We start from the raw sequence: 24,034 nt of genomic DNA, 5'->3' as shown, positions 1-24,034 counted from the left end.
CCTAATGTAGAAGAAGCTCCAAACTGATTAAGCTAAAAATTTTTGAATTTAATGTTATAGTGAATAAATTCCATAAGTGACTATATGGAAGAAGCCTGTAGAAGCAAAGTACAGCATGAAATGAATGTCAGATCATTGGAATGCAGCAGTGGTTATAGTGAAAATGCCTAGTACTAGTTATTGGTATGCTCAGTGTTTTAGAGCACCGTTTACACTTTTTTATTTAAAGTTTTGCTCAGCTGGTATGTTATTTCATAGATATTCATATAGATAAATTTCTTTAAAAGAAAGAAAAAAATTCTTACTTATGTGAAAAAAGATAAATGATAACAGAATAAAGTAACGTATGCATGAAAAGTGAGAATTTGAGAATAATTTTTCTGATTCCCCCCCCCCCCAACACACACACCTTAAAGAGAAGTCTATTTTTAACTAGATAGCACTTTTATTTTCTCAGGTGTGCCAAAGAATCTGCACATAAGGACTTCAAAAAGGCAGTTGGAGCATTTTCTGTAACATACGATTCTGAAAACCACCAGCTTATTATTTTGGTAAGTATGTGTGCCTGACCATACCAATTACAATGGTTTGTTTGAAAAGTTCATTTGTAAAATACTGTGTTTTCTTTATTAATAATTTAGTCAATCAATGATGTAACAACAAAGCGGGCAAATATGCTGATTGATATGCACTTTCGAAGTCTTCGTACCAAGTTATCCCTGATTTTGAGAAATGAAGAAGCTAGCAAACAGCTGGAGGTATGTTACTTGTTTTCCCTGAAATAAACTTAATGTAAAAACTTCTGGGCGTTTGTTAGCTAGTAGGACTTATATTGGGATGAAAGTAATTTTTATGTAATGATACAGTTTTTGATGTTAAAGAGAGATAGATGGAGCCATAACCCTAACAAAGGATTTCACAATTGAAGGGCCTGTTCTTACAAAGACTCACTTCTATCCAATCATGTTTTAGTCAGCAGGATTTTGTGTGGTATTAAGTACCAAGTAGGAATATACACATATAGTTGTTAATGCCTTTTTTTTTTGTAGTAGTAGTACTAATTTGAACTGTAAAGTAATTGCCCACTACTGCCCTGATAGTGCTGTGTGTTAGACAGCTTTAAATTCTTCTTTCTGAGAATAGCTAGGATTGGATATACCATGATATTGAGATGGACTGGAACTGGCTCTTGCAGCAGAAATGAAGGTCTGTACCCATGTGGTTNAAAAAAAAAAAAAAAAAGTAAAAAAAAAAATGAAGTAATGCATAAGGTAGCATTAAAAACAAACACAGTGAAAATTAGAGATAAAAATACAGGAAGGGTTAAGACTGTTGGTAAGATGTATGAAGGGAGTGGTATAGCTGTAGATTAAAATGTTAGCAAATCATCTTACAACAGGTACGGCTTCTGATATTTCTGTGATTGAAGAGTGGGTGTTGACTAGCAAGAAGCTTGACTCATACTTCTCCATGGAAAGAAGAGCAGGCTAAGAAATAAGGGTATCTTTATTATAGAATTAATGTTTCTTTTTGTTTTTTTTCCTATCTTCAAATAAGGAAAAATATCAATATTTCTGAAGAGCTTTTAGATTCACTGACATGAACTAGAGGTACTGCTAGAACTATGTAACTCAAGATTTTATGTGGGCATATACCAGCACTGTTGTTTAAATCTTTTTTTTTTCTTCTCCCTCCAAGGGTTACATCTGCTTGTTTGACTTGAAGTGGTGTATAATGTAGCAGTTACTTTTAAGTAATAGTTCAGGCCTCTTGCATGCAGTAGATGTACCCACAGCTCATTAGTTCTTTTTTGTTAGTCTGTTGATTTCTGAGGTATAATCCAAGTTTGTTCAGGTCATGCTTTTGTCAAGACTAGGAAAGAACCAGTTTCTTTTCATCACTGCTTTCTTCAGCACCCCATGGTAGTTATTTAGTAATTATTTATTCTTTATTTTCCTCCAGAGCTGACAGTTTTGTGGGCAGTTTACCTCTTGAAGTGCAAAGTATTATTTTAGAGGTGCGAACAACAACAACCTTTTTAGAGCTGATTCTCTTTACTTGCCCCCACAAATCCATGCACCAGCAGCTTGATTCCTTTCCCAAACTGATCTTGAATTTTTGCTCTCATCGGAAGCCTGAAACTTTTTGCTACTGATTCTCACTAGAAAACCTTTATTGAACTTCAGGTTCTATCTGAACAGAAGTTAAAAGCTAAGGCTGCTGTGAGGTAAATACATATGGTTATAATTTTCAGTGTGACAAAAACTGGCAGATACATTAATATTATTCATTTTGTTGTTTGTCTTCTATACTTTTATTAAATATGCCAGTTTCAGTCAAATTGAAAACAAAAGAGATTTCAGATAGTAAATTTGTACCTTTACTTCCTGTTGAATACATCTAATTGACACACAGACAGACTGTACGTGTCTATTTGCTGAAAAAAATATTTATTTAATACATTGGACTTCAGTGTGTTAATAACAGTTCATTGTTTCCATCAAGTGAACTCTTTTGTATGTCTTGAACTCTTATAACTATACCTGTCTCATTGACATGTTTTTTCACCTTTTTTTTTTTTTCTGAGCTTTAATCACTACAACAGCTTCTTTTTAAGTTCCATTTGTTGTATCTTGTACCTTTTTTTCCTGCATATTGGCTTCTTGACCTGCACAGTCTTCTGAAGTACAGCTTTTAGAGCATCAAGTGAAATAACCAGTTTTTGTTTGCATAATTTTTCCAGTAAGTGTGGCTTAGTTGTTTGACATTCTGAAGTGCCCTAATTTACAAATTCTTGTTTTGCATTCTAGTTTGTTTTTAATTCTGTCTTAATGTAGTTCAATCATGACTTCTACCTAGATATTAATACATTGTATTGTTATAGTTATTTCTCCTTTATCAGAAGAAAATAGATGGAAATACCTATGTCTGGATACAATACATCTTGAAATACACAATTTACAGAAGTTCTAGTAGTATCTTAGTATGGATAATATAACTGTAGTCTGATTTTCATAGCCAAGGTAACCTATGATGATGCAGCTTCATCTTTTCTACATATTGTAGATACTTGTAACAATTGGTTTTGCTTGGTCATCCTGTTTTCGATACTGATTTGGTGGCCTGTGACAGATGTCAGCTAGCCTATCAGCATCTGGGTTATCTGTTGGAATGTAGATTTGTAAGCATTCACAGTAATGTTTGATTTGAGTTGTCTGTGATTTAGTTAATGAAATGTTTGATAGAGCTCTGAATATATGAAGTATTTCATAATGCCTTTGGATGCTTACCTCTATCTGCTGTAGCCAGTTCTCTGCGTGGCAGATGTTATGCAGGTCATTTATCAACTGTTTTAAGTTGACTGGGTCAGAAAATGGTTTAACTGGGAGAGAGTAGAGCTTAGGGTGAGCCACTTTCTTGATGTTTTTTTCAACTTCTGTAGAGTTCCATATTGTTCAGGTTGGACTCTTATTAGTGCCCAAACTAGCTAATTTAAAGCAGGTTGATATATGTCTTTGCAATAGTTTTGTCTTTACAACTTTGATTGCAATGTGAAAAAATGTGGCGTTATATAGCTTGACTCTGGCAAGACAATGCACAACTTTATCACTTGTTTGGTTGGTTTTTTCCTCCCTCTTGTAAAACATTCTGTTGGAAATTCTCTAAGAATGGCAAGAGTCTGTCTTCCATGAGTGCATTAAGTTATTGTTCCTTTCATGTAGTCTGTTTTGCTCAGACATTTGTGAATCGTGCACATATTCTTACTTTCTATGGTAAATTACGACATTTCTTGCACATTTCGTATTTGCTCTTCTTCGTAGATCTAAGTATTGTGACTTCCTTTAAATGTATGACAACTTCATTGCCATAAACAATATATATTTCTTTTTATATATTATATTTATTTCTCTCCATATGTTTCTTTAGTTCTCACAGTAACCAAACTTAGTGATTTTTTACTGTCTTATACAGTACAATAATTCCTATGAGAAAACTGCATCTGTTTGGCTTTTGAAAGTGTGATAAAGCTGTGTAGGAGAAAGTTATCAGTCATAATGTTTGTCTTTGAAAACAAAAAATTTTCAAAAAGACAAAGCGCCACTTTTCTGTAACAGTTTCCACTTTGCTTGACCTGTTCTGAGCTGCACTCAGCTCAACATTTTCCAGGTGTTTTCCCTTGCACACATAAGGTCTGTTTATGCTAATAATCTGAGTTACATGGAATTGACAGAGGCTGTTCATATTGATGCTGGGTTGTATGGATGATGCCAAAATCTAGATCGCTTGCCTATTTAAGTATTTTCTGTACTATCTAACTCCAGAATGTTTTGTAAGATATTTCTCAAAAACCTCCTTCTGTTCCCAGCTGTCTTCTGCATGCTTGCCTTATAGTGGAAGGTTTATAGAATTAAGAAAATGTTGAAATTGTATTTTACAGATAGGCACATGTGTACATACATGTGCAGTAAATCAGAGCTTGCTAACACAGTTGGAAGGTGAACTTGGAAACTGAGGACTGCTTTAGAAAGTTGTTTACAATGGTGATTGGATTCATCTTTTTTTCCTGTTTGTTATCTTGTGGGGTTTTTGTGTAAATTTTATCCAGGTTACTCGTAGGAGTGTGTTTGTTTTGGGGTTTTTTGTTTGTTTTTTTTCCCTGAAGTTATTTCAGAAATTCTCTGCCAGATCTGGAAGGCTTTCTGTAGATCGTCATTACAATCCTGTAAGATATTTTGTATTGTTGTTTAGATTTTAACAGCTTTATTCAAAGGTGATCACAGTTGCAAAACCAGTATTTAATTGGAGGGTACCTGGGCCTCACACAGATTACTCAAAGTCTACTTAATTGTATAGTCTCTAGTCATTATTACTAGACTAGGCTGTCTTAACAGCCTATGACTGTTTGAGAGTCTCGTTTGACCCTTCTATATCGGTAGAAGTGTGTGATTCCTGTATGAAAATTCCTAAGATGCTTCTGAAATCAAGCAACACTGCAGTTATCCTTTCATTTTTGTATTGTCTTGAATAGAAATTGATTTTTCATTTTTTTTAAAGTACACTAGGTGTCCATATAGTATCTCTATTTTCTTTGTAAGCTTTGTGACTAGTGACTGAATTAGTGCTATTTCTCCCAGCTGTTGAAGTATTGGATGTATTTTTTTTTTTCCCAGAGGTCAGTGTTTGCTTTAGTAATAAATGTTTAGCTTTCTAATTTTATCTTATATGAACGTTGTCTTACTTAGTAATGGTTTCAATAGCTGTAGATGCTCTGTAATTCAAAATATAGAGGTGTCAAGACAAGTAGAAATTAATATTTGAAAATGTAGTATATTGGGACTTCTTTGTAAAGAATACTCTTGTGAGTGTTTTTGAATTAAAAATAAATGCATTAAAAGGATTGTTTAAAATGAAAACCAATTACCTGATTAAAGAATCAACTCTAATGTTAATCCCTCTGTCCCGAATGTACTAAAAATCAAAGCAAGCTAACATTATCTCTTTTTTCTTCAGAGTTCTAGACAACTTGCATCACGATTTCATGAACAGTTTGTTGTACGTGAAGACCTAATGGGTTTGGCCATTGGCACTCACGGTGCTAACATTCAGCAAGCCAGAAAAGTCCCTGGAGTAACTGCTATTGATCTTGATGAAGATACCTGCACATTCCATATTTATGGTGAAGTAAGTTCCCTTCTTAACAACTCTTTTTTTTTTTTTTTAATAAAGTAGTAAAACTGAGTGGATTTCTCTGCTATACTGATCTATTTTAGGATCAAGATGCAGTGAAAAAGGCAAGAAGTTACCTTGAATTTGCTGAAGATGTCATACAAGTCCCAAGAAATTTAGTAGGTATGTCAGTTTTGGATATAATTGATAAATTTTGGAAATAATTGAAAAACTAAGGAAAAATATCCTCTGGGAACTGTTCTTTTTTTTTAGGAGGGGAGAACAGTATAAAAATTAGAACTACCTCTCTGAATGGTTTGTGGGTGATGTGAAGTATTTGGATGGGGTTTTTTTTCTGGCTCTTTGCAGCTTTTTGTAGATGCAGTTACCTGTAACACAGGGACCACGGTAGATTGTCTCCTGATTTGCAACTTGGAGATGCCTTAGACCAGAAGCAGTAAATTTTATATTTAAAAGCAAGGTAGCATAGCCTCTGGCTTAAGCCAAAGAGCTAAGCGACTTCTTCTAAAGATCTCTAAGAAGTGTTCAGCTATGCAATGGATGAGTCTGCTGTCTCACAATTTTTTGAGTCTTCATTTCCTGAGCTAGTATTTGTCTTTTTGATTGTCTTTGAATATTTGAAATACTGTTTGTTTAGGGGCAACATTATGGAATGAACTGAATCACAGGTTAAGACATCCAATGATTAAGAAAATATGCACAAAAAAATTTAATAGAGTTCCACTGATGAGCTTAAGTCATGTTCATATTCATAGCACGCACACATACAAAATGTATGAAAACTGGTGTTGAAACAATGTCAATTTTTTGCAGCTCTGGGACTATTACTTAGTTACAAATGTGACCCCTCATCTCTATAGTTAATTAAAAACAGTAGGTGTAGAGCAGGCACATGTATTAGTAAGTTTCTGTTGTATTTAGCCATGATGTGTGATGAAATAAAATGCCATATACTCAAAAGAATTTTTTCACTCTCAGAGCAGCCTTTGTGGTCAAAGAACAACATATTGGCCACATGTTGTTATGTTTTCTGCAAACGTGTAGGAATTAAAAATTCATACTGACAGCCTTGAAACACAAAAATGAAGTTTTATTTAGCTTTGAACAGTAGGAACGATGTTTATTGTGTTTAAGGGTTTAATTTCTCTAATATTTATTTTCAAATTTCTAATGAATTCTAAATTTTTCAAATATCTCTAAAAAAAGCTTAATTTCTGAGAATTTTACCACTCTTGCTTGAATAATATTGTCTGTAGTATCAGAAAACCTCATTAACTAACATTTTTAGAAACAAATTAATGATTTTGTTTTGCTTTAGGATAATAAAGAACCTCTCTTCTTATATGCTGCAGTGGTTGCTTTGGAGTGTTGTTAATGTCCCAGTTTTATTTGGACATTTAGTCCGTGGCTTACTGCCTAAATCTTTGTAATGAACTATTAAGTCATTTTTGGCAAGTTCTTTTGCCATCTTTTTGCATTATAGTAAAGCAGCGCTTTCTGATTTGGGGGAAAGCCCTAATAATGGAATATTTGTATGTTCTTTATGTAGGAAAAGTAATAGGAAAAAATGGAAAACTGATTCAGGAAATAGTGGACAAGTCAGGTGTTGTAAGAGTGAGAATTGAGGCTGAAAATGATAAAAATATTCCACAAGAAGAGGTAAGTTTTCAGTTAATGTGACTTTTGCATATGCTAATTAGTGGCTATATTTTTACCCACTAGTAAAATAAACTCTGTTTGTCTTACCTTGCTAGTGGTAAGATGCAGTTTAACATATGCTTTTCTAATAAAATATTTTCCTATTAATGCTAATGGGCATTGTATATGGACTTGGCTTGTCATTGTTTTCAGAAAGGTTATGTGAAGCTTTCTTGTGATACACCTTCTCAAAGATTTCATTTTATACCTGTTAGGAGTGTTAATATTGTTTCTAGACACTGGTTAAATTGTACCTCCTTATATGCAGAATTTACGGTTTTTACTCATGGACTTGCTTTCAATTTGATGTTTTTTGATTTCTACTACTTATTTTTGTTATTGTGATGAAAAGCCTGTGCCTCCTTATATAATCCTCTCTTTTTAAACGTTATTTGAATTCACATTAGGCTATAAATTGAGACTTAAAAGAGAAAACTACCGTAAACGGATGTGACGTTAAGTGTCAAGTTTGCCGAAGTACGATACACAAAATGATATGTTCTTTTTGGCCTGCTGACTTTGTAGAAGGTTTCAGTGAATTCTTAACCTGTGTAATTTGAGATTTATTTGCTTTTTTTGTGGGCCTGTCTTACAGGGAGAGGTTACATATTTGCTAAGAAAGCTAGAAGCACAAAAATTTCAGCATCTTCATGAGAAAAGATTCTTTGCGGTTTCAAGTGTGAAACATGTATAGTGTGTGTGTATATATATATATAGAGAGAGAGAGCATGTAAACACGCTTTAGGGTTTGAGTTGGGATTCTTTGTCTAGTGAACTTGGCTTATGTAGTAGAATCTGCTGCTGTGTGTGTATATATAGAGAGAGCATGTAAACGTGCTTTAGGGTTTGAGTTGGGACTCTTTGTCTAATGAACTTGGCTTATGTAGTAGAATCTGCTGCTGAACAGTGCAAGTAGCATTTACCTTTGCCTAAAATGCCATTTTCAGTCAGTTGTCTTGTGATGTTGATACTATGTTAGTTAAGATCAGTTCGATAGAAGTTCAGTTGCCATTAAGTTATATTAAATGTGTACGGAATTTAAAATAACACAGATAATTAAATATTTTGGTCAACCATGCCTATGGCTGAAGGATTTCTGATGTATGTTGTAGGTAGTGTTAATGCTGATCTTTCCTAGGATAAGAAGAAACGTGTACTTTTTTTGTCTTCTTGTGTAACTCAGATATAAAAGATCTCACAAAAGTAATTTTTGTGTAAAAGACAAAAACAAAAAGCAAAGACAAATTAAAGACCTGTTGCCTCTTCCACACTTTTAGGGAACCTTAGCGTACTGTGCATGTTTTTTGTTTTGTTTTCTTTTTATTATGTTTTTTAAGATGTCTGTGCCTCTAATTATTTCACATTTTCAGATGGCTTATTTGGATGTTGGAAAAGGGTATATATGTACAGTGCAAGTTGAAGGTGCACTTAGAGGTCATGATGAGAGACCAAAATGAACTTTAAATTAGCTCAATAGGGATAGCCAGATTGTATATTTGCACTGACATAGACTTCAGTAACTGAGCACTTTTAGACTTTCAGGTTGGCTTCTACAGTTCAGTGAAGCACTAAGTTTACCTTCATGAATCTTTTTTGTTTGTTTATTTGCCTCTTATGAATTGGGTATCAGATAAAAAGGATCAAGTATTGCTTTGTATCTGGATACTAATTTGGTTTACTTTTTAATAAACTCAAAGGCTGCTTTACTGAGCCATAGCTTAAAAGTGTCTAGTGCGAGTGAACATACATTGTGTGTTCATCAGTGATGTTAATTTTGAAGGAAAGGAGGAAATCTGAAGTATTTTGAACTGATTTTTTTTTTTTTGGTGTTGCTGTTAGGAAAATAATTTTGCTGTTGTGATACGTACAACATAAATATAAACCTTGTGCGTTATTTCCTGCCCAAATATAAAACCTGTTAAACCTACTCTATTGTGACTTAATATAGTAAACGAGGCTTTTTGTTCTTTTAGTAAACTAAATTAGCCCTTTCCATGAAGGGAAATTAGTCTAGATGATCCAGTAAGTGTCAGAATGTAAATATATTGTTATATCAGTGACTTTTGAATTAATGCTTATCTGTGTGGTAATTTTTTTTAAGATTGTAGTAATATATTTTGTTCTTCAGGATCTGATGTTTAATAACCATGAGATTTTCAAAATATATCATTGTGTTTTAGGGAATGGTACCATTTGTGTTTGTTGGAACCAAGGACAGCATCACTAATGCAACTGTTCTTCTGGATTATCACCTTAATTATTTAAAGGTGGGTAAAACGATGCCACTTTACCACTGAAGTCTTTCTAACAGTACTTAACGTGATAACAATACGATGATCAAAATCTGTTTGAGCCGAAAGGCAATTGATAAATTGATGCTATATCAGGTTTACTGTCTATAAAGACTACTTATAATTTCCGTATTTTTTAAAAGAATCAATTATTTGTAGCATGGGATGAAAAACACATGTTCAGAATGCACAATATAAAGGAATAACAAAAGTAGAGAAATTAAAAAAAAATGCTGGTAATTTTATTTTTAAGAAATAGTCTCTGGTGTGATTGAAAAAAAAGCATTGTATGCAGATTTCTTGTATACAGTGGCCATATGGTTTGTAAACCTTGAACTTTTTTCTGCAGCTAGTTAGCATTTCATAGTTGAAGAGGCTTTGTAGGCGGTTCAGCTTTATATATTGCATTTGCTTCTGACTTCGTAATTTCTCCGGTAGTCTACAATGCTTGTTTTCTTTTGCATAGGGGGCCAAGACTAGCTGAAAGTATTGCTTATCGCTCCTTTGCTTGGCTGTGCCCCTTTACTTTTTCTGGCCATATGTTTAGCCACTGGGTGGCAGGACTGGAGCTTAACAGTAGGGACTGTATCCAGTTCGTGTTTAAGTTTTAGTTTACTTTTGCAGGAAGGTAGCTGTGCCTTTAAAATCTCCAGACCATTTGTAACTCCAGTAGGTGTCCAGCCTGTGCAGTAGCCATTGTTGGATCTTTAGCTTCTAGAATGTTAACATTTCTGTACGTACTAAAAAAACTTCTCAGCACAAGTATCAAGGGAGTTGGAAGGAAGTCACTTCTGTTCCCTTAGTAACAGTACTTTCCTAACTTGCTTGTGGAGCACTTGGATTTATCAGTGGTTCGGAGCATAGGTAGCAGCACTGCAGCCTTCAGGTAGTTGAGGCAGAGGAGGATTAAATTGTATAGTACATCCACTTTAAAAAAAAAAAAAAAAAAAAAAAAGATACTTTCTAGCAAACTGACTTCTATTTCAGAAGGTACTTCTACTTTAGAATCGTAGAATCGGTAAGGTTGGAAGGGACCTCTGGAGATCATCTAGTCCAACCTCCTGCTCAGCAGGGTCACCTAGAGCATGGCAGACAGGCTTGCATCCAGGCAGGCCTTGAAGATCTCTAGAGAAGGAGACTCCACAGCCTCTCTGGGCAACCTGTTCCAGTGCTCCCTCACTCTCACAGTGAAGAAATTTCCCCTCATGTTCAGGCGGAACTTCCTGTGCCTCCTTTGATCCCTAAAGGGCCAGTGACAAGTGAGAGAAAATGCTTACCAGCCCAAGATGTGATTGTGCTCTTTGAGATTTGGGGGTTCTTTTAGGTGCTTCTATTCATAGTCAATTAGGGTGACTTTCTCCTAGTACTGTCCTAACCTTTTTGAACAGAAGAGCAAACAATAATGTTATCTGTCTGTAAATTAGCTAAGCATAGGATCTTCTCCTGGAGGTTCTGATCTTCCTATTCCATTAAAAACACTCCCTTCCTTTCCCCTCCATGCACATCATTTTAGTGGCATGTTGCCATTTTAGTGGCATGTTGCCTTTTGGTTTGCTTTCAGAATCATATTCTCCAGTTCACTGGCAAGAAGTAAAACTGACTTGTTTCTCTTAAGCTTTTTTAGCATTTCTGTGCCTCTGGCCAAAAGTTAAGGGAAACTTCGTAAAAGAGACACAATACAACATCAAATCTACTGTATGAAATTAATTTCTCCATTTAAAATAAAAGAAAGTAGACTTGGCTGAAGTGACCACAGCATGCTGAAGTTCAGGATCCTGAGAGGAGGGAGGGAGGAAGTTGTTTAAGGGGGAATCATGAATCTGGGCTTCAGGAAAGCAGGCTTTGGCCCATTCACAGATCTGCTTGGAAAGAATTTCATGGCATATGGTCCTGTTATTTTGTTGGGTTTGGGGTCTTTCCCTCCCCCACTTCCAAGGATTATCTCCTCCAAGGTCAAGGATGGTCCATCATGATGTGCGCTTAGTCAAGCAAAAGTGGCAGAACGCCTGTATGGATGAACAAGGAGCTTCTGACAAAACTCAAAAAAAGGAAGTGTACAAAAAGTTGAAGCAAGGACAAGTGACACAGGAGGAATATAGTAATGGCACTCTCTGAAAGTTCAGAGCTAGAATTAAGAAAGCCAAAGCCTGTCTGGAGTTGAATCTGCCCAGAGATGAAGGACAACAAGAAGGGCTCCAGGCCTATCAGCAGCAAAAGGAAGATGAGGGAAAATGAAGGCCCACTGCAGTGTGGGGGCAGGGGACCTGGTCACAAAGAACAAGGAGAAGCCAAACTACTGAATATGTTCCTTGCCTTGCTTTTTACTGGTAAGATTTGCCTGTGGGAATACCACATCCCTGAGACCAGCCTGAAGGTCTGGAGCCATGAAGATGCATGCTCTGTGGAGGAGAGGATCAAGTTAGGGAACACTTGAATAAACTGGATGGAATAAACAAGTTCATGAGGTACATGGGCTGCATCCCCAAGTGAAGGTGACCAAAGTCATTGTGAGGATGCTGTCAGTCATCTTTGAAAGGTTATGATGAATGGGAGAGGTTTTTAATAACTTTCTTCTTTGTTACATGCAACGATGTAAGAAGCTCATGTTGGAATTTAACCTGAAATGTTTAAAATATGCCATTGTTGGGGTGCTATAAATAGATGATATTACTGAGTTGAAAAATAAAGGCATGCAAGTTTCACTGTTTAAAGAATATTCTAACTTCCTTAATCATAAGACTTTTGTTTTCATAAGGGAAATCCATTTAATACCAATGTATAGCTATCTGTCTCCTGAAAACAGTTGATCTAAATGCTTTCTTATACATCTATTTTAAATAAATCTAAACTTACTAACTTTGCAACAGAGAGAAATGCATGAATAGTGAGCAGATTTAAATGTTGGGAGATTTTTTTGGTAAATAAATTAGTCTCAAAATGAATTACTATTTCAGTATTAAATAGATTATCAACATCAGTACTTAGGATCACTTTTGTTACTCATCTAGTATGTTCCTGCATCTGAAAGGAATGGTGGTTACATGTGAGTTGCTGTGCTTGCAATTTTGTAGGAAGTGGACCAGCTGCGTTTGGAAAGGCTGCAAATTGATGAGCAGCTTCGACAGATTGGAGCCACTTCCAGGCCACCGCCAAATCGTACAGATAAAGAAAAAGGATACATGACTGATGATGGGCCAGGACTTGGACGAGGTAGTCGACCTTATAGAAATAGAGGGCATAGCAGACGTGGTCCAGGCTATGCTTCAGGTAGGTAACTAAAACTATACTTAAAACTTTAAGACTTATTTATTGTATACCGCTGTGGTCTTGATTTCTTAAATCCCCTTCTATTAATAGTTTACATTTGAATATTGTAGAGATTTAGGAACAGAGCTTTTTACAGAAATTCAATTAGTGTCAGATATTAATATTTGAAGATTATTTAGAACTTTATGCTGTAGAAATTATCCTGAGGTAAAATATAGTGCCTTTATGTAATTTTTTCATACAGTTTCTCTTACAGCATGCTTGTCTTTTAACTTAAAAACTTTTCAAGGCAAGGATTTTACCTATTTTTATCTATATTTTAATATTTCCCATTATAATAAGACCTCAGTTTTCATTTGAACCTGTAAGAGGATATTTTAATGTGAGTGTTTGGAAATAGAAGGGATTGTGTGTAACTCAATCTGCAGAAAAACATTTCCTTATAGTGAGGTGAACTTTGTTTTCACTGGAGGAGCACAATCACTGAAATATAGTGTGTTCCTCTTTTAAACCCTTTATCATTCATTAATGAAAAATTTTCAGAATCGTGCTCTTCTAGAGCAATTTTTTCACTTCAGTACTCAGAATGTAGTTCAGCTGGTGCTTGCCATGACTGAAGGCCTGGAATATGAACTCATTAAGACACGCTTAGCCTACATTCAGCATAATATAAAGTAAATGTTTTTCCACTAAAGCCCTTTTACTGCTGTTATTAGAAAATATGAGCTCACCTGGTTGTTAATAGGGTGGCAGCAAAAGAAAGACCGGGAAAAGAAGAATCTGTGCTTCTCAAAGAATGTGATACATTAACTGGAAAAGATGTTATATAGTCAATTATTTTTCCTTTTGTTTCACTTGCAGTATTTAAATTAGGAAAACCTTTGTTTTCTCTTTAGTGTGTGTTAAAGGCTGTTTCATGATAGTGCACTTCTGTTTTTGTTTGTTTTAATAGACAGCTGAGTAGTGGTGGTGAAGGGAGATAAGACAGGTTCAATTCAGAACTTCCAGTTTTAGAAATGGCAAAAAAAAAATCTAGTCTATTCAGATTTTGGTACCTTTGCATAGTAGATTAGATAATATATTTGTAGGTTGATAACACCAAGTAAAACATGCTATAAAAATATGGTACATCTGATTGTTTAACCTTAAACACTGTTCTGAATTTTAATTTTAATATGTATTTCTTCTTCCAAAGATAAAGACAACCATTAAATACGTTTTAGTCCTTCCAATGTGTTAGAGGTTGGGAGGCAAAAGTCCTTAATTTTCTTGTTTAAAAAGGGAAAGTTTTTAATAGTGTTTGTTTTACTGTAGTACTTTCATGTTGAGATATAGTGGCATGTTTGGATTTTTTTATCCTTAATAGGAACTAATTCTGAAGCATCAAATGCTTCTGAAACAGAATCTGATCACAGAGATGAACTTAGCGATTGGTCATTAGCCCCAGCTGAAGAAGAGCGAGACAACTACCTTCGTAGAGGAGATGGACGAAGACGTGGAGGTGGTGCAAGAGGGCAAGGAGGGAGGGGTCGTGGAGGATTCAAAGGTAAGTGCACGTTCATTCTTGAGAAAGAAGAGGTCAGTGTTGGAGTCCTTAATGGAAAATACTTTTCTGTTGGCTATATTAAGAAATACCTCTCCCCACCCCATGGCAGAAAAAAAGTTAACTGTATCTATATTAAATGTATTTTTACTAATTAAATTAGACATACTTTTTAAGAAGAATTGTTAAGACAGACACCAAAATTCTAGCACTTCTTTAATCCTTAGTTATTAAAAGCTTGGAAAAACACAAGTTGGAAATGGGATCATTTAGTCCTGCTTGCTGCTCAGAGCAAGACTAAGCCTGAAGTTGATTTGGATGTTCAGGATCTTGTTCAGTTAAAGTTTTGAGTCCCTGTAAGGAGGGAGGTTGCACAGTCTCTTTGGGCAACCTGTTACAATGTTCAGTTGATTCTTATGAAGCTTATTCTGTGTTGCATCTGGTTGGAGTTTTTCTTGCTGCAACTGGTGACCATTGTCTCTCTTCTGCTGTGCACCTCTGGGAAGAGTTTGACTCCATCTTCTCTATAACACCTCTTTAGATAATTGAAGACTACAGTTGGGTCTTATTCTGGCTAAATAAAATCATCTTATTCCGTATCATGTGTACCAGCCTCCTGGCCTTTTGGCAGCCATTTGGATTCTCTCCACTTCGATCTCTCAAACTGAAATTTTATTTTAAAACGAGCGTTTTATTTCAAATATGTGTTGAGTAGAGGGGAATAATCCATTGTTAGGATGTACTGGCTACACACTTACTAATGCAACCAGTTATTCAGTTAACTTCCATTGCTGCAAAAGCATGCTGGCGTCTTATGGTCAGTCTGTCAGCCAGCACCCCCACAGCCTTTTCTGTGGAGCTGCTGTCTAGCCAGTGGCCTCAGACAGCTCTGACTTGCGCTTTGTCAGCCAATTTGGTGTTAGCTGCAGACTTGCTAACATGCAACTTGCAGGATGCATTCCATCACAGCATCTTTTCATATATTCTAAAGGTCTTCAGATTTCCTATCAAAATTAATAAGGATTACATTTCATATTAGTTACTCTACTGACATGAATCTCTGATTCAAGCTTGTAGAGTATGCTGTCACACGTGAAGCTGAAGAAATCAAACTCTCACCAGTGGACATAGAACAGTCTTTTAGAATTTTTTTCCTACTCATTCAACTGTCCATATTCCCATCTTTTATTTTGTTTTCATGCAGTAGGATTATATAAAGTTGAGTTATATGGAGTGGTATTTTGTATATTCAATATAAAGAATCAAGGGGGAGTAGAATAAGAGAACCTGGTTAAATATGTCCTTACGTAATGTATTACTTCATTATGTTTATTATTTTAAATATTTTCCCATAAATACGGAACTGCTGTTATGTTAAGAATATTTTTTTAATACTCTTTAACATGAAAGTTTTGAAGTTATGCATAATAAATTTTAGGTAAAGGAAAATTACATGTCCTTGTTAAATAACTTAGTTGATAAACTCTTCTTACAGGAAATGATGAACAATCACGAACAGATAACCGTCAACGTAACTCAAGAGACACAAAAGGGAGAACAGCAGATGGATCTCTTCAGGTARTTCTTCCTCTTCTTAGAACCCTCCACTATTTAAAGTTGCAGAAGTATCAGGCATTAACATCAGACTCTTCAAAACTTCAAGTAATGTAGTAGCTTTGTGTTTCTCTATTCTATAACCGCATTTACAAGAATTGCAGAATTCCGTACCATTTTGTGGTGTATATGCAGGAATCTTGATATATCAGGTTTTGTAAAGATATGACTTCCTAGTACGGAAGCTACAGATCTTTGTTTTGCTGTCAGTTTCTGAAAGCTGAGAGTTGCACCAAATTTGATTTATGAAATTAAGAGGACAAACCTATCTTTTCAACATAGCTCAGACTGATGGCAAGTGTAGCAGTCATTTATAGCTTAAATGTGATTTGGCTCTCCCAATAATTAGAACACTGATTATGAGTCCTAAGATTTTTACTAAGATAGGTTCATTTCATTCTTTTATTGGTTCTTTTTTGTTCTCAGCTTTTTCTTGTTGTTGCATTGTCCTTGTCTTTTTTTTTTACAATGCAAGTGCTATAATAGAGGAAAGAATATATGACTGAAAAAATGGGGTGTACTGTAGCCAGAATCTTAAAGAGTAAGAGGTAGAATTTTAAGCTGTCCTTCAGTATAAAAATGAAACACTTGCAATTTAAAGCTATGCTGAATTAGTCAAGTAGTGGCAAATTACAAAATATATTAAAAAATCCCATGAAGAAATACTTCAAATTATATATTAAAATATTTTAGTCCCTTATAAAAGTACTTGTACAATTTTTTTTAACAGTATGTTGTATTGAGTGAAGCTATTCACGCTGGTAATTTTCATGTGTATATTAAGTTTCCCAAATAGAAACTGTTCTTGCTTCAAAAGATAATGTAGACAGCCTTTTACCATGAAGGATGAGTTATGTTGGGAGAAAGAAATAATGAGCAGCTGCAGCTACTTTCTTGTGCATAGTTTTACCAGGAGTTATGACTCTGCTGGGAGATTGAGGATGTCTCTTGATTTGGTTTCAGAAAGCCTATTTTGGGGAGGGAGGAAAATCTGGAGAAATTACTAGATGCTCGGTTTCCCAAGTGTAATTGCTGAAGTTGGAGGTGAAATACTTGAATGTACTTTGCAACTACAGACAATTTATGTGCAAAAATTTTTTTATGGCTGCACAAGCCTACAAGTGAATTCTTGATTACATATAAAAGCTGGTGAAGTAAGTAATGGAGAAGTGTGTTCTTAAGGAAGAAAACATTTATCAATGTCATGATTCTTTCTACTACTATGAGACTTGGATGATGAGATGACTTTTTAATTAAAATAAGATCTTGCATATGCTTGAATCCTGGCTGATCAGATTATTTAAAAAAAAAAGTAATGTTTCAAGGAATGAGCCAGAAATTGGGTTAAACGTTTAACCTATGTACAGAAAAATATTTCTTCTAAAATCCTTTTGTGAAATTCTTCATGAGCCTTTAGGAAAACCAGATGTCTTTTTTTTTTTTTTTTTTTTTGATGGATTAAATGAAATCTTGGTAAAGGTGGGCTGAGTGGATTTTTGAATGTTAGTGTAATTTCATTACTGCTTTCCTATGTTAATTTTTGTCCAAAAACATTTCTATATAACAGGTAGAAATGTGAATTTTTAAAAGTCAAATGATGTTTCAGAGTTTTGTATACCGTAAATTCTTCTTGCACATACTATTTTTTGCTTCTCAGAAACTTGTAAAATTTATTTTATCTTTCCAAGGCTAGACTGGATTTTTTTTTTTTTAAGGTTACAAGTATGTGGCATTTTCAAACAAATTTGCACACTTTTCCATTTTTATTAGCTCTATTTAACAAAACCATAGGATGTGGGGCTATTTAATTGTGTCTACTGACCACTTAATAAATAGTGCTCCTCCCAAGCTGCTAATGTAGGGAATGCTGAAGGGGTAGATTTAAGGGGGAGAATGCTGTATATAACTCTGACTTGTTCCAGATCAGAATTGACTGCAATAATGAAAGGAGTGTCCACACTAAAACATTACAGAATACCTCCAATGAAGGTAGTCGGCTGCGCACGGGTAAAGAACGTAATCAGAAGAAAGAGAAAGCGGACAGCGCAGATGGTCAACAGCCATTGGTGAATGGAGTACCCTAAACTGCATAATTCTAAAGTCATATTTCCTATACTGTTTCAGTAATTCCTATTCCACATTAGAGAAACTTGTTAGGCCAAAGACAAATAGTAGGCAAGACGGCGCAGGGCATGAAATGAACATATGTTCTCTGTTAGCCTTTTTTAACATCAACAGTAAGCAGTTGTTTTCAGAATAAGAAGTTATTCAAATATTTGCATAAAAATATCTGAATTTCCGAAAATCGCTTTCCAGTACATATTGCACTTCAAACAATGACAGATTCTTTTTTGTTTGTTTTAAAAATACTGAGCTGTGCATTGGTAAACTTTCTGTTCAGTTGTACCATTTTAACGCCTCGGGTCAAAATCACTGCTCAATTTCAATTTTCAGAATAAATAGTGTTTGCAGTAATCAAATTGGCTTCTGTTTTCAATCTACCTTAAAAGTTCTTCATGAAATTCTATGTCGTTTTATGTCCTGTGTCAGTTCACATTCTGGTCCACCTTTTTCAGTATTTTAGTGGACCCTGAAATATGTGTGATGTAACAATTGTCATTTTCATTAGCAAAAAAGTTGTATGATCTGTGCCTTTTTTATATCTTGGCAGGTAGGAATATTATATTTGGATGCAGAAATCAGGGAAGATGAGTCGGTAACACTAAATGTAAAATATATGTAGCAATCCTTGTCAGACATTAGTACTTTATAGACAAGTGCATGCTTTCCATAATTTTTTCCTTACATAAACATTGGGTTAGGCAGTTATAAGAATAGGAAATTTATTTTGCACTGAAGATTTGGAAAAATAGTGTTATTGAGAGGGGGTGTAATTTTTTCTTTGTAGGCAGTACAGAGGGTTTTTTTTAAAAAAAAAAGAAAAAAAAACAAAAACAAAACCCTTTCCATTGTGGGAAAACTAAAAACTCATTGTTACTGAGGGAACAAATGTAACTTGTTCACAAGCTAGTAGCGTGTGCCTGCTGTTTGGCCAGATGACCAGTTTAAAGCGCTTTTCATCCTCCTAAAATTTTTTTGAATTGCTTATTTTAATTTGGTGATTATCTCAGGGGAGATAAGAGAAAAATCACCATGTGTAATGCCCTGGAAGTTCAGGTATAGCAGCTGGATATATTAAATGCAGAACAAATTCTTAATATTTTGAGGTACAAGGTCTGAATTACCAGCCAATTGGAAGCTGTTGCAGAATTTGATACAAAGTATGATCATACACAAGGGAAGGGTGGGAACAGGTGGGAGGAGTTGTGCTTTCTTTTATTTCTGATCATGAATTAAATTTACTGGGCAAAACTGTATAAGGACCTTCATTTTAATCCATTTTATTCAAATTACTCCAGAAGGGAGCCACTGATTATGTACAGAACTGTACAAACTTGACCTTGCCTCTGATGTATTTTGTGAGTTTTGTTTTCTTTGCTTTTCATTTTGTTTTTTTCCTTGCATACAGGTGAGCATATTAAAAATGGCAACAAACTGCACATGATTTAACAAATATAACAATGTCTTAAAAAGTATTGCCAAACATTAATGTTGATTTCTAGTTATTTATTTTGGGAATGTATAGTATTTGAAAACAGAAATTGGTACCTTGCACACATCATCTGTAAGCTGTTTGGTTTAAAATACTGTAGATAATTAACCAAGGTAGACTGACCTTGTAATGTAACTGCTCTTGGGCAATATTCTCTGTACATATTAGCTACAACAGATTGGATTTTATGTTGACATTTGTTTGGTTATAGTGCAATATATTTTGTATGCAAGCAGTTTCAATAAAGTTTGATCTTCCTCTGCTAACTGATGTTGATGCAATCCTTATAAATGATTGCTTTAAACTCGACTTAAAACAAGTAGAAAAAGTATTTCTCTGAGACTTTTAACTGTTGCCTTTGTTTATTTTAATGTTTTAGAAAACTTCTAAAATATTGCCAGTTTTCAAAATTATGATACATAGTGCACACAAAGTGAAATTCTGTGATGAAATGGTACAATACTCGTTGAGCTGTGACATTATGCATTAAATGTCTTACATTCGACAGTTGAGTTCACTAAGGTGCTAAGTAGGTTAAATGTGAAATCACTAATACTGCAATTTGTTGTGTTAATCACATTCCATTTTCAAATGCATTTTTGGGGCTCTGACGTTTTTTGGTGTTACTGCATGCTTAATATGTATCTTTTTTGATTCAAATGCCAATGTTTTTAAATGTTAGTAAATTTCGACAAATTAAATTGTAAATCTAAATGTACAATTTTATTTTGAAAAATCGTGTTGTTGAAAGTGCAACAAATGTCTGATGATTGGGTTCAGATCCTTCTGGTTACTTACCAAGTATGGTCTAGAATTTTAAAAATAAAGTCCTTTTTAAAGAGTGAGAGATATTTGTAAATAATGCCAAAGTTTAAATTCAATAGAGATAAGCTGAAAGCCTGTAAATTAACAAAGGCTTATGAAAAAAATTTTTTTTCCTTTCTAATGAGAAGTTAATAATGGACAGAAGTTAAGATTTTTAGAGTTGGTATAAAACTTTATCAAGAAAAGAATATTTTTAAGTAGCTTGTTTGAAATGGATGAAAATGTTGTCTGTTATGAGCATGAATTCAAGAAGCAAATCAGTTTAGTTTTCTTGAGTACTGAAATTCTTTAAATGACTTAGTTACACATGAGCATTTTCTGACGTTGCTATCTCTAATCTCGAATATAATTTTGTATACTGTGTTTTGGTTTTCCTTAACAAGTCAGGAACAAAATTAAGTACTGCAATGATGATGATACTGAACATAGACTCTGCATCCTTCATAGGAGCACTTACTGTGAAAGATAACTGATTTTTTCTGAACTGCAGCACCTTTCTCCTTAAAACTCTTCAGTAATTGAATATTAAAAGGAAATAGATTAATTAGCTTGTGAATAAGCATTCCTCAGTCACTTTGGGAATCCCACTGCATGATTCTGGAAACTGGCATTCTGTACTAATCTACAAGAGCAAAGGTGGGTCTTAATTTTCTTTATTGTCTGTAGTGTTGAAGATTTTGTTCATTTCTGGAAACACTAAGACTTATATTGGAATACTTTTATTTAAAATAAATACAAACTATACTGATTCGGTTGTGTACTTAAAATAACAAGGTTAGCATAATGTAGTAGTAGTTTTCAAAGTAAAGTGTAATAAGTGGGTGGTTTTTTCCTCCCCCCTGCTTCCACCTTCGCTTAACAGTACTACTAATCAGTCTTTTCCAGCTGCATTCGCAGCTATGAAAATTAAGATGGCTAGGAGAACTTTGATATTTTAAATGAAAGACAACTTCTTAATATATGTGAAGAAAACTGAAGTCAGTCCTTCCAAGTCAAGTATTCTGCATAGATACTGTTTGATCTGCAGGGTTATTTCCCTTGCTAGAGTTGCACCACATTGACTTACGTGTGGTGCAACTTTCATATCATGCTTTTACAATATTCCACTATTGAAATAGCTAGGTTTACTGCTACAGCTTTCTATTCTTAAGTAGCATGAGTCTTGCACATCAGCCTTTGGAGCTGGTGCCCACGTCAGGGGAGGAATCCTTTTCATAATCCTAAGGTTTATGGGGGTTTTTTGTTTTGTTTTGGTTTTTTTGTTTTTGTTTTTTGTTTTGTTTTGTTTTTTCCAGATGTATCCTATGTCTGTCACTCCCACTTGCATTGTTATGAAGCACCTCCATCCTGAGCAATTTTTGATGGGGGTAAATACTGACTAATAAACCATGAATGTGAGCCAGTTGCTACTATTTCTGTCTATTTTTTTTTACGTTGTTTGAAGCTTATTGTACATTAATTCTTAAAGTAGTAACTCCTGTCAGTCAAATGTAATTTAAAACTAGTCACCCTTAACTCATTCATCATTAGTTAACTATGACAAAAAAGAATTTCATGTGCCTGTATGTAATTTTTTTCACTCATGTGTTTAGACAGCTGTTGTATGTTTAAAGTTTTTTTCTAAAACATTGTAAACAATCGAGCTCCCTAAAGCAGTCCTGATAACTACTGGGTTTCTTGGTGGCTGCATCTACTTTAAGTTTCTGGGTTTTTTAACACAGTTCCTAACCCATCCAAGAAACCTTCCATTAATAAATGGAGTGGAAATGTGTAAGAATAAAGAAGACTTGTCTGAATATCCGTTTGCTTCTGATTCAAGGATTTGTTTCAGGAACTGATGGAGTGACCCTAATTCAAAAATAAGTGTTGCACTTTACATGTATGAGCCACTTCTTGAGACCTCAGTGAAACAGTACCTGTCAGTTTACATACAATTGGGAAGTTCTGACTTACGTGCTCTGCCTGAACATCGGCTATTTTGAAGAGCGTATCAGCAGACTGTAATTTCTATTACCTGATCTCCGTAATTGTTTTCTAGATTGTGTTTGTTTTGCATAGTGAGCTGTGATAGATAATAGGATAAACTCTGTTTTAACTCAAGGAAGATAAGAAGCCTGTAACTTGGTCTTTGCTCTTTTGTGGGCTGAATTTCTCAGGAGTTAACTCCGTGTGGCTTTTTTCCATTTTCTTAAATGGGTGGTACAGGTACCACATCTGTACTGTTCGCTGAGAGCGATGTCGCGGGTAACAGGGAGCCATTGTGACAGGCTTTCCTGTTCCCGTGTTCCGTCTTGCCTAACAAGTCTGCAGCTGCTACGCTCTGGATAGCCGTAATCTTCCAGTTCCAGCAGTAGCAGAGAAGATAGTGAAAGGAGAAGCATGTAAGGGGCAAAGCTAGAACCTTTAAATCTGCCTTGTTTTTCCCCATTCTTGGAGAATGTTTCCTCTCTTCCCATTTCTTCTGAATAGCATTGCATTAGAATAGGTTTCCTGAAAACAAGGTTCACTTTTGCTCCTTCTGACTTGTCCACTTAAGAAATAACTTCACACTTAAATCCCAAAGCAAGGTTTTTCTTTGGGACAGATAACATACTTGTATGATGTTCTACAGAACAGGTATGTTCTAACTGCAGGAAAGCGTTCCACACTTAGCAGGAGTACAGAGAGAACAGCTTTGTCAAGGGGCAGTATCTGTATGAAATGCAGTCTTACTACTCTCTGTATGATACTTAGGAAAATGCGATTCTGCTCCCTTACCAATACTAAATATTTAAAGTAATCACTAGGTTTAAGCTACCTTAGCTACTAAATATGTATAGTAATTGGAAAAGATCCTTTAAAGGAACAGAAACAGATAGCAGCCAGGCAAAATCAGATACAGCAACTGGCAAAGCAGTCTTTAGGAAGCAATTTTGGGGTATAAAAACTCATCTCAACACCTGCTGTTAAGTTACTGTGGACGACTTAAGAAAAAAAATATTTAAAAATCCTGTTAAGTGGTTTTTATCAAAAGCATCACATACTCTTCTTGTGTTAGAAAGACTGAATAATTCAATAAGCGAAGTTAGCTATCTCATAATTTTCCAAAGACTGTTGCTGCTTAAGCAGCAACAAATTGGCCTTGAACCTGGATTAAAATAGTTACCTAAAAGTGATTAATTGTTTAACATGTTAAATAGCTAGCTCTAGGGTACTTTAAAGGAAGTAATTTTGGGGCTAATCTCTGTTTGAGGTGCCTCCAGTTAAGAGAACTTAAGTGGCTAATTTCTTCAAAATCAGTAATTATTGCCCCCTTTTTTTTTTTTTTTTTTTTTTTTTTTTTTTTTTTTTTTTTTTTACTGGGTTGGGTATCCTTTTTTATGCAAGAAGATGGCAGTCCTGCTTTGTGCAGCAGTCTTCTGTGATGTTTGTTACAGACAGTAAATACAAAGTAAAAAAATAAGTTTACTTATACACAACTACATATTCATTATTACTACTGGTTTTATTGCAGTA

The 24,034-nt window shown here is 34.8% G+C and overlaps 1 protein-coding gene across 3 annotated transcripts in view; it reads left to right on the top strand.

Annotated features, from left to right (window-relative positions):
* FMR1 (fragile X messenger ribonucleoprotein 1) overlaps positions 1-19,980 on the top strand; it is a 31,229-nt gene extending 11,249 nt beyond the window's left edge. The window contains exons 6-15 of one of the 3 annotated variants that reach the window (XM_085319585.1): positions 458-551; positions 642-758; positions 5,512-5,682; positions 5,772-5,850; positions 7,238-7,347; positions 9,567-9,653; positions 12,749-12,944; positions 14,311-14,490; positions 15,983-16,065; positions 18,075-19,980. In XM_085319585.1, the coding sequence (XP_085175711.1) occupies positions 458-551; positions 642-758; positions 5,512-5,682; positions 5,772-5,850; positions 7,238-7,347; positions 9,567-9,653; positions 12,749-12,944; positions 14,311-14,490; positions 15,983-16,065; positions 18,075-18,185 (1,228 nt within the window). In that variant the 3' untranslated portion in view covers positions 18,186-19,980. Of the gene's footprint in view, positions 1-457; positions 552-641; positions 759-5,511; positions 5,683-5,771; positions 5,851-7,237; positions 7,348-9,566; positions 9,654-12,748; positions 12,945-14,310; positions 14,491-15,982; positions 16,066-18,023 lie in introns of all 3 variants that reach the window. The other 2 variants (XM_085319583.1, XM_085319586.1) reach the window with 2 other exon arrangements.
* Positions 19,981-24,034: the final 4,054 nt, after the last annotated feature.

The sequence above is a fragment of the Rhea americana genome, unplaced genomic scaffold, assembly GCF_003343005.1.
Source record: "Rhea americana isolate MKP2758 unplaced genomic scaffold, rheAme1 scaffold_6, whole genome shotgun sequence".
Taxonomy (NCBI): domain Eukaryota; kingdom Metazoa; phylum Chordata; class Aves; order Rheiformes; family Rheidae; genus Rhea; species Rhea americana.
The sequence above is the reverse complement of the archived record's forward strand: the minus strand, read 5'-3'. Positions and strand labels throughout refer to the sequence as shown.